The 11439-nt window shown below is 41.8% G+C and overlaps 1 protein-coding gene across 1 annotated transcript; it reads left to right on the top strand.

Annotated features, from left to right (window-relative positions):
* Positions 1-6665: 6665 nt before the first annotated feature.
* On the top strand, positions 6666-10320 carry LOC123773917 (protein scylla). The gene is made up of 4 exons (XM_069318645.1): positions 6666-6908; positions 8197-8377; positions 8650-8808; positions 9034-10320. Exons 1-4 carry the CDS (start codon positions 6833-6835, stop codon positions 9113-9115), a joined length of 498 nt encoding a protein of 165 aa, XP_069174746.1. The 5' UTR covers positions 6666-6832; the 3' UTR covers positions 9116-10320.
* Positions 10321-11439: the final 1119 nt, after the last annotated feature.

Raw genomic sequence — 11439 nt, 5'->3', positions numbered from 1 at the left:
CACACACACACACACACACACACACACACACACACACACACACACACACACACACACACACACACACACACACACACACATCTTCTGGCATTCTATAATAAAGTAACCAGAATAAGGCAGGACAAGGAAGGACGGTTAGACTCCATATTTCTGGACTTCCAAAAACCAGTACCACACAGGAAATTACTTTGCAATTTCTTTTTTACCTTGTATACCCTTACCGCTTTTGGGAAGGCAACACCGTCACTTGAGAGGCAGGCAGGAGTAAGCGGAAAAGCCCTGACATGGGTAAGGGAACTACCTAACAGGCAGGAGCCAGAGAGTAACAGTAAAAGGGCGAGAAGTTGGACTGGCGAACAGTAACGAGTGGAGTACCTCAAGGATCGGTGCTGGGACCAGTTCTATTTCCATATACGTATATGCCATGTCTACAGGAGCAGAGTCATATATGTTGATGTTTGCGGATGACGCGAAATTAATGAGACTAATTGAGACAGATGAGGATTGTAGGATACCCCCCAAGAGTATTTGAACAACTTACAGATATGGTCGGAGAAATGGCATTTAGAATTCAACGCGGGCAAGTGTAAAGTGATGGGAAAGGTAATTAGGTGATAGGAGACCAAATGTGCAGTACGCAATGAAGGGGAACTACCCACCTGCGATGACTCGAGAAAGAGACCTGAGTATGGACGTAACACATAATATATCTCCTGAGGACACATTAGTAGGATAACGTCAGTAGCATACTCTACGCTATCTTGAGAGGTTATCTTGAGATGATTTCGGGGCTTTTTAGTGTCCCCGCGGCCCGGTCCTCGACCAGGCCTCCACCCCCAGGAAGCAGCCCGTGACAGCTGACTAACACCCAGGTACCTATTTTACTGCTAGGTAACAGGGGCATAGGGTGAAAGAAACTCTGCCCATTGTTTCTCGCCGGCGCCTGGGATCGAACCCGGGACCACAGGATCACAAGTCCAGCGTGCTGTCCGCTCGGCCGACCGCTAGCAAATGTTAGAACATTATTCTGGCAGCTAAGTAAAGAAACAATTAGAGCGCTTTACACTGCCTTCTTGAGACCAGTCTTAGGGTATACTAAGACATCGTAGAACCCCCACCTGAAGAAACACACAAAGAAATTGGAAACAAAATCAAAAGTTTGCAACGAGGCTCGTCTCAGAATTGCGAGGGATGGGGTATGAAGAGCGACTGAAAGAACTGAACCTGATGACGCTAGAAAATAAAGGAAGGAGCGGGAAGACATGATAGAGACATGTAAAATACTTAGGAGGTTTGACAGAATAGAAATATATGAAATGTTCACACTGAATACCAAGAAAACAAGGGGACATGGGTGGAAGCTTGAAACTCAGATGAGTCACTGAGAGGTTAGAAAGTTTTCATTTAGCGTGAGAATAGTAAGTAAATGGAGTGAACTAAATGAGCAGGATGTAGAAGCAAACTTCTTTAATAATAAAGAATTTATGATAAAGGAAATATGGCTTGAATCATTTCATTAGACAACTAGCAGCTAGGATATCGGGGGAGGGAGGAAAGGTGTCCAAGAGCTAAAGCTCGATGCCGCAAGCATAAATAGAATCGAGCAATGAAAACGATCCATTACAATTAAAAAAATTTCCAAATGACATAACAGGAAAAACAAAACCGAAACTTCCAGAAGCTTTGGAGAGAGATATAGCGGTAAAAGTTGAGTAAGAGAGGCGGGAGAACCTTATCAATCACGTCACAGTAATTCTCTTACCACTTATCACCCAGGTCTGACATCAGCCGTTATTACATCACGCTCATAACAAGTGCATTCGTCAAGTTCTTCAACACTCCGGTATACTCCATCAAGCATCTCTAGATGCAGGTAATGATATTGGAGAACTGGAAACATAAGTCTTCAAGTTTAAGTTCAAGTAAGTTTATTGAGACTAGAAAAAAAAATACATCTCAAAAGGATAGAGTAGCTTAGGCTATTTCTACCCCCCTCAAACATAAGTCTTTTGGTATCTAAAATTTTGAATTTAGGCAGCGCTACTCATCATGTGAGTGGACGCACCGCCACAGTAGCGTGTGCAACACTCCTCAATAGGAAGGAAACCCGCTGGGTTGTATCTGTCTGTGTCCTGACCTGCTGCTGAGTGCTGGTGCCCTTAAAATAGGTCCATATTTTGACAGTGGGAACAATTGAAGACGGTTAAGAAAGGATCTGACACCTATTTATGCCAGTTGACGTCACAAAGCCGTCTACCAAGATGTGGAGACGAGCTCAATTGAATGGGTTTCATTCGTGGATATTTTTATAGGAGCTGTACGTGGCTTACAAGACACTTTATAGGAGCTGTACTTGGTTAACAAGACATTTTATAGGAGCTGTACGTGATTAACATTTTATAGGAGCTGTATGTGATTAACATTTTATAGGAGCTGTATGTGATTAACATTTTATAGGAGCTGTACGTGATTAACATTTTATAGGAGCTGTATGTGATTAACATTTTATAGGAGCTGTATGTGATTAACAAGACATTTTATAGGAGCTGTATGTGATTAACAAGACATTTTATAGGAGCTGTATGTGATTAACATTTTATAGGAGCTGTACGTGATTAACAAGACATTTTATAGGACCTGCACTTGGCTTACAAGACATTTTATAGGAGCTGCACTTGGCTTACAAGACATTTTATAGGAGCTGTACGTGATTAACATTTTATAGGACCTGTACTTGGCTAACAAGACGTTTTATAGGACCTGTACGTGATTAACAAGACACTTTATAGGAGCTGTACGTGGCTAACAAGACGACATTTAGGCCCCACTCCTACGAACTATCTACCAAGTAATTAAACTGATATTAGTGATCAATTAACATTTTATGTAATTGATCCAAATGATTTGATTTAATGATGTCCTTCCCCTCGTTAACAGTCTGAAGGCTACACAGCAATAAGCTGTATATATATAATTATTATTATAGATTTGCGCATATGGCAGAACACAGGAGATTATAGAGTATTCAGGGCGCCAACAGTAAGTCCTTGTCTAAGGCAGAATATTTTAAGGGGTCTCTTGGGGGCACGTACGCAGCGCTGGTACAAGTACATCAATTTTCACCTTGCAGGCTTGGGGCTGGTGTGTGTCCTGGTGGCTAGCCTGAGGTGCTAGGCTATTGGTCTCTCTCTCTCTCTCTCTCTCTCTCTCTCTCTCTCTCTCTCTCTCTCTCTCTCTCTCTCTCTCTCTCTCTCTCTCTCTGGTGTGTGTCCTGGTGGCTATCCTGAGGTGCTAGGCTATTGGTCTCTCTCTCTCTCTCTCTCTCTCTCTCTCTCTCTCTCTCTCTCTCTCTCTCTCTCTCTCTCTCTCTCTCTCTCTCTCTCTCTCTCTCTCTCTGTCTCTCTCTCTCTGTCTCTCTCTCTCTCTCTCTCTCTCTCTCTCTCTCTCTCTCTCTCTCTCTCTCTCTCTCTCTCTCTCTCTCTCTCTCTCTCTCTCTCTCTCTCTCTCTCTCTCTCTGTCTCTCTCTCTCTGTCTCTCTCTCTCTCTCTCTCTCTCTCTCTCTCTCTCTCTCTCTCTCTCTGTCTCTCTCTCTCTGTCTCTCTCTCTCTCTCTCTCTCTCTCTCTCTCTCTCTCTCTCTCTCTCTCTCTCTCTCTCTCTCTCTCTCTCTCTCTCTCTCTCTCTCCTGCACCTTTAACTACCATCTCATCTTAAAAACATTTAATGAACACAAGGCACCAGCCGCGCACCCTTCTGCGCATCAAGAAGATAATTCCAATTTCCTGACAAGTCTGCCCACTAATACATTGGATTCCTAACCATTTTGGAAATTGAGCTTTAAAATTGTGTGTCCACAGCCAGATAATGTTCATACCTGGTACATACCTGGAGAGGGTTTCGGGAATTGTTTAAAAAAATTGTTTAAATTGTTTAAAAAACTCTCGCAGTCTCAAAATGTTTTCCGATTTAGTACAAAGCTTTCGGGCGTTCCTGCATGGATAATCTAGGATCCGTAGCAATTAAAATTAATTAAAAACGTCTCTCTTTCTCTTGTTTAAGAATGTGAAATATACATGTTGAATATATATACATGTTTGTCATACATGCAAACTTAACATGGATAAGAGCGAAGACTTAACATAGTTTAGGGTGGGATTCCGAGCTAGGCTGTGGCCTACAGTTCTTCATTCACAGAGTGTTTGGGAAACTCTGACACGATCGCAGCCGAACTAGTGTAATTAAGAGACTGTGAGTGTAAATGGGACTTCAAAGTTAGTAAGGTTACGTGAACACAATAATATATATATTCCCTCGGAGAGCTGCTGAGAAAGACAATATCAAACTACTATAGTTTTTTGGGGTCTTAAATTTTTATATTTTTACAAAACCATATCCAGCCCACCCCTTGTTTTTAGTATATATATATTTTGACCAAACCATACAAAAAATTGAAGGGATGACGACGTTTCGGTCCGTCCTGGACCGCACAATCGACTTGATAATGATCAGGCCGGACTTAAACGTCGTCGTCTCCTCAAATTCTAGTGTGTGGTTTGGTCAACATTTTTCAGCCATGATATTGTGACTTTTCATCTGAGTACATATATTATTTGAGGCGTGGAAGCCTTCGGGGTGATAGGAAGGTCGGCTGGGAATTCATTTGTCAGCAGCTTGTCTTTGTGGCAACGCGCGCCTTCAGCCCAAGGCATTGAAGACTACTGACTACAAGACTACTGCTCCTGTCACTACCCTTCACGTTGCTCAGGGGAGCCCCTGTAACTGCCCATATACTGGTGTTAATAACAAAAATGAACAGACCAACGATTTATGTTCACACACACACACACAGTCTCTCTTAACACACCCTAACTGTAACCTATACCATTCTAGCATCTAGTGAAGCAAGATCACCCGCCCTAAGCTCTATTCTATCCCACGCAGCACATCAAACGCACTCGCTCACAAAATAAAAAGATTCACTGGAGTGCACAGGACTTAAGTATAGCCAAGTAGTTGATGCCAACCCCTCCCTCCCTGCCTGGGGGAAGACGCTACGTCCTTGTAGTGGATAAGGCTGACGCAATTCCCTGCTGGTAGTCCACCATACCCAACTTCTCAATGGACAAGCCTTATCGATTTTCCTCTCGCTTTTTTTCATTCCGCGTTTTCTTTTGACCATTCGCTAGGTGAATGGTGTGGTGTTTTTTGTTCTTGTGTTTTCAAAGGTTTATTTTGGTTATGTTGAGTATACTCAGCGTAAAATTTTTAATTTTGCCCCCTTGAGCGAGGTTATGTAGGCAGCGTCACTCATCTTGTGAGTGAATATATCACTATAGACGCCGTCACTCATCATGTGAATGGACACACCGACATAGTAACATATTAACTATTATCCCTACATCCCTATGAGATATATCCATATATCCCTAGAAGATATATCCATATATCCCTAGAAGATATATCGATATATCCCTAGAATATATATATATATATATATTCCCTACTAGCTGTAGGGAGATATATCGCGTAGAGGAAGCCTATAGTGATATCATGCCAGCAGTCACGTCTCGCTCAAACACATGCACAATTCTCCATGTTAAATCTCTTAGGTTTATCACAAGGGGAATAGGCTAAAATTACAGCTGCTCAAGCATAGGTGGTCATCAGAAGACGTCTAATGGCAGAGACACATTGCCTTTATATGTTGATCATGTAGGTACATGGCGGGGACTGTTACTGCAATTTCAAGTGACTGTGTAAGGTATTTAGACGTGTATGTGTGTGTGTGTCTCTCTCTCTCTCTCTCTCTCTCTCTCTCTCTCTCTCTCTCTCTCTCTCTCTCTCTCTCTCTCTCTCTCTCTCTCTCTCTCTCTCTCTCTCTCTCTCTCTCTCTCTCTCTCTCTCAGCTCACATCAATTGCAATTTTTCTCTGTTGCTTCGTCAAAGGTGTAGACAATTACCGACAAAGCGTTTCCAAGCGACTCGTTAATGAGACAAAGTAACTTCCTCAACGTGCACATCTTGGTTGTTTGAGGATATATATATATTATAGTTATTAAAACTTGCATCAGTAAATGGAAATATATTGGGGCGGCTGGCGGCTGACGACACACCACCGGCTTGTTGAACAAAGACGCGTCCCACCTCCACGGCTTGTGCTGTATTTCTCTCTATTTATATCACTGTCAGACCTCAAGCATCGTTCAACTTATCTTGATGGAGAGACCGGGAATTTAATATTGCATTGATGTCTATGTTTTTATTTACTGTATTTATTCAGTAATATTGTAAATTTTGAGGGGTATGCTTTGGCTTTTGGTGGTGTCTGGTAACTCTTTCAAGGGCCCAATAGGGAAGGGGATAGCCAGTATGGGCTAATATTTCAGTGTTAAATATTTTATTTCTTTTAGTTTTGTTTAACTTTATTTTCATATCTGACTGTCAATCATTACTTTTCGGAGGACATAAAAAACTCGTAAGATACGAATACATTCTTAGCCAAACATACGGTATAACATCGTCACATAAAACAACACAAAACTCTATATATCATGGCATAAGCGACGCTCGGGTGAGCAGATGCTGGCAAGGTTTGAACAAAAGCTAGTGAACTAAAGCTCTCAGAATACTGGCAATGAGCGTGTGCATCAAAGAGCGGACTCCCTCACCCAGAGGACCAGTCACCGCTCAGACGCCACACGAGACGGGTCGCTTCGCTGCACCACGAAGATCCCATCATCCTCCCCCTCTGACCGGCCTGACAAAGACTTCAGGAAAAAGAGGCGACCGTGCCTGATTTTTCTGTGAGGAAACCCAACGTTGATTTAGTACGCCATGGCGCATCTCAAGGTGCTAAACCCGGCAGTTTCCAACCTTAGTGACCTCCTGGAACCTCTGCCCACGGAAGAAGGTGAGTTTAAAAGACATTTTATTATTACTGTGTCAGCTGAGCCGTTATAACGAGGCTCGCCCGCTTTGAGCCTTCAATAAGTCGTATATTTATTATTATTCTCTACACGGATCATTTATAGTGTGCAACTTTCTAACTTTAGCCTGTCTGTACGTGTGCAATGATGTTAATTTGCATTTTTACAGTAAAAATTGATATAGCTGTAATTAGCGGCATTGATAATGTTAGATTGCAATCATTCTCTTGAGAAATGTTTAATAACATTTTTGTTTGTGAGGGATTTTTTACAAGTATTTTGGTAAATGTTAAATTATTTTTAAAACTAGCACACTCGGCGCCTTGTTAGTTAATTTCCTTGGCCAACATTTTGGAAAGTGAATGTTTAGATGTTGAGGAGAATGTTTAAATGCATTTAAACATTTACTCTGAATGTTTTAAATGACATGCAAGTGAATGTTTGGCATGTATGTGTGTGTGTTTGTGTGTACTCATCTAGTGGTGCTTGCTGGGGTTGAGCTCTGGCTCTTTGGTCCCGCCTCTCAACTGTGTGTGTGTGTGTGTGTTAGCTGTTCATAGCTGTGTATGAACATGTCTGTCTGTGTATGTCTGTCGTGTTCAGAAGGTGTAGAAAAGCTGTGCACTCAGGAACCGGGCAAATCTTTGTACAGGTCGAGTGAATGTTGTTAATATTGCAAGAGACGGGGTTGAATATCGTCTCTGACCAGGTGGGCCAGCGGGGGGGTGGTTGAACGGCCAGGTGGGCCAGGGGGGTGGTTGAACGGCCAGGTGGGCCAGGGGGGTGGTTGAACGGCCAGGTGGGCCAGGGGGGGTAGTTGAACGGCCAGGTGGGCCAGGGGGGTGGTTGAACGGCCAGGTGGGCCGTGGACCTTTTGACTTTGCATCGCCTCACTCGCTAACCTGAGGCGTGTGGGGGACGTACATGAATAAGGGAGAAGGGGGACCCATGAGTGTGGCCTCCGCCAGGGAGAAAGTACCACTGGCATCGGTTGCTAAGGGGAGGTGGGGAGGTAGCGGATAGGGGGGGATTGGGGGAGGAGGGTCGTGGATAGGAGGGTTAGTGTTCACACCTCCGCTCCAGAACTTGCTAGAACGTTCGTCCTAAATTAAAATTCGTCACAATTAAAAAATTTTTTATACTTGATAGAGTTGTGGAATTGGATTTAGCTCTTTAAGTGAACCCAAAATGTGATGTAAATATAGGTTTTTGATGATACTGTATTGTAATTCAGCCATTTGATCTAATTTTTGAATTTTTTGTTTGCTTCAGATCTGCAGCTGGAGAGTATAGAGGACCCGGAGGAGGCACGAGCGAGGCTGGTGCTCAGAGGAAGAGTCGAGGAGGAGGTGCGCCTCGCCACCCATAACAATATCGTCCTTCCTCCAACCTTATTAGACCAAGTTGCTGACCACGTCCTCGACCTCTCCAAGGATGAACCCTGCGGTCTAAGGTGAGGCATCTGGCCCACTTGTTGTTCAAACTGGTTCAGAATGTTAAAATACAGGATCTTTTTTTTTTGGTTATGTTTTTATGCATTTTTTTTTAGGGCATTAAAATTTATGATGATCGTTGGCCCTGACACATTAAAATGAAGTAGATTACTTTCTGCTTAATACTATGAACTGCCTTCTTAAACTAGAATTTAACTATCTTAGGATTAAATGAATATATATATATATGTCAATCTTCCAGTTGATGCTAACAGATTCTTGTCTTCACCAGAGGGTGTGTAATCGTTGTGGCGTATGTGGAACCTGAGGAAGGAGAACAGTTCCTGGCACAGGTGAAAGCAGACAAGACCATGCCCTCCACACACCTCCTTATTCTCACACTAAGACCCGACCCTGCCTCTTGGTACACCAAAATGGCCAGAATCTTTAGGTAAGCTTTGATATTAATTGTTGTGGTTATCTTGTGATTGTGTGGTACCTCATATCGTCCATGGATATATATATATATGTGTGTGTACTTACTGTCCTTAAATTAATGTAGTTTAAACTGTTGAAAAAAATTGATATTGCATTGTTAGTTAAAAATAGAACATTGTTACAATACCTGGTTTTATTAGTTGATATTTTCTAAACATTGCTCTCTCATTATCAACAGGTCACTAGGCGGCAAACGGAGAATGATTGTCTCTCCTAAATACGAGCTCTCCAAAAGAACATTCTATGACTACGACTCTTAGAGCCTCGTGTGTGCTTGTGGAGGCAGTAGGTTGGTTTTCGTCTAGAGTCGCCACAATGTGTTGCGTGGGCCAAATCGCAAATGTTAAAAGGATCAACCAAATACACGGGAGGATCTCTTGTGGGGAAAACTGATAAAGGGGTAGCTGTTACTGTAATTTTGTTTCCAGTTCACAAACTCAAATGTGTCAACGTCAGATTGTGGATCATCATCAGTAGTATTAATCACTGACGGCGTCTGGATTTGCCAGCGTTAAACAAATCTCATCCATCACAATAATCACTGCCGAATCAAATCATTATTTTAACAAGTTGTCACCATCCATACACAACTCATCATGACAGCTTTTTTCTCATTAGTTCATAAGGCTGCAAGCTGGAGATTATTTTAAACGTTAAAAAACTTGGGAGTTGCATCTCTCACTTAATATATATATTTAGTCTCATCCCTGTGTTGTCATGTCATAAACCATTTTATTTGTAAACATACATGGAAGGAAAATTCCTTGGATCTCTGCACCAAAATAGTTTTAAGAAAGGCCTCTGTCTTCTCTGAATTCATGGAGTTTGGCTAATGAGGACCTGAACCACCTTCAAATTTAGGCTCTTCAGTACCAAGATGGTGTGCTCAAAAGTTTAGACATAAGGTGTAAGATTGCTTTAAAGAGTTTTGTGCAACTCCTGTATACTGGTGATCAGGAATGACTTGAAAGACAAGATAGTATTTGTACTTGTTTTTCCAAGATTTTGTAAGTTTTAACTTAACCAGATTGGTTCTTAGTGTCAGCAGAATGTGTAATTATATCTATATAGATATACTGTATGCTAGATATAAATCTTGTGTATGACATCATAGAAAACGTGTTATTTAGAATAGCTAATGGTCCGGCTTTTACAAATGATCGACCGTTTGTAATTATCTGGGCAAATACTGTTGAATAGATGGGTAACCATCACTCCCACCGCACTACATGAATAGGGGAAGACATGGGTCCACGGGACGCTTGCTATGATGACCATCTCGCCTCCCCAAGCACAAAGGGGTAAGCGACCTTAAGGGTGAGCATTCCTGTTGGTCTGTGATTGCCCTGTAGCGAAAGGGAGGAAGTGTCCTAGTCAGGCAGTTATGCCTCTTGTGATAATAGTTGCTTTGTGATAATATTTTTCTATTTGAAGAAAATAAACGTACAAATGTTTAAACTATTAACTTTGTTTGTGTTTCCATGTTCGTAGTATTCATTAAAATTAATTTTGGCACACTGGTAAACCCAATAATTGAAAGTATAATATTTAAAACGACGTTTAACAATCTTTTATAAAGATAAGGTAATCGTTACAGTAACAATTTTGATTCCACTGCCTAATACAGTGCAGTGCTAAAAAATGTAACAACTTGTTGAATCGTAGTAATGCCGTATAAACTCAAAATTAAGCAAAGAATGCAAATAGCCAACAATCCTGCATATTAGACAACCTTCGCTCTATTAAAGATTTGTAGCTACAATAATGAGATAAAATGTACCAAAGGAAAACAATTGCGTTATACCAAAAGACCCACTTCGATTGTTTGATAATCCTATAGTAAGTGCAGTCAAGGGATTTTAGAATACCTTGTTAGGAACATTTAAGCTACTTGTAGGTTATCGGTGGCACTCAGCCAGGAGCAAAGTTTGTCCATGCGGTCACTCATTCATTTATATTGGTTACCCCACAACCTGACTGACCAAGCCCAGAGCTTAGATGCTGGTCATGTCACCCTGTTGAGGAAACAAGTTACTTTGACCAGAAGGGTGAATTTACTGGGCAGCGTCACCCACCCATCCTGTAAGTCAACATACCGTCATAAGGACAGCACTGGGCAGTGTCTTGCGAGAGAGAATACCGGGAAAGAGACGGTATTGGATAGCGTCACTCATCTTTTTGAGTGGAGATTTGCCATAGCAGCAGATACAACACTCAACCCCCCAACCAATAGGCAGAAAATTCGCTAGGTTGTTAATCCTGTCCTTTGTCTCCGGCTAGATTAAAGGTTGACTTAGTTTGAGGAAACATTTAGACTACAACCATGTTCAACCATTACAGACAAGGCAAGCCTAACAAAAAAATAGCGTTATTTCTGTAAGTGTAAATTCTACGTACTGTACAACAAATCGATGTTTGAATTATTATTATTAATATTAGACTGCTTACTGGTCATTCCATAAAATCGGTGAAAGTAATATTCTGTACATTTAACATCATTCACATGAAATAGGACCAGCCACTTGGACTGGACGGCAGAGTGACGGTCTAGCTTCATGCAGGTCGGCGTTCAATCCCCGACCGT

This window comes from Procambarus clarkii, chromosome 91 (genome assembly GCF_040958095.1).
Source record: "Procambarus clarkii isolate CNS0578487 chromosome 91, FALCON_Pclarkii_2.0, whole genome shotgun sequence".
Classification (NCBI taxonomy): domain Eukaryota; kingdom Metazoa; phylum Arthropoda; class Malacostraca; order Decapoda; family Cambaridae; genus Procambarus; species Procambarus clarkii.
Note: the sequence above shows the minus strand (reverse complement) of the source record. Positions and strands in the feature narration are given on the sequence as shown.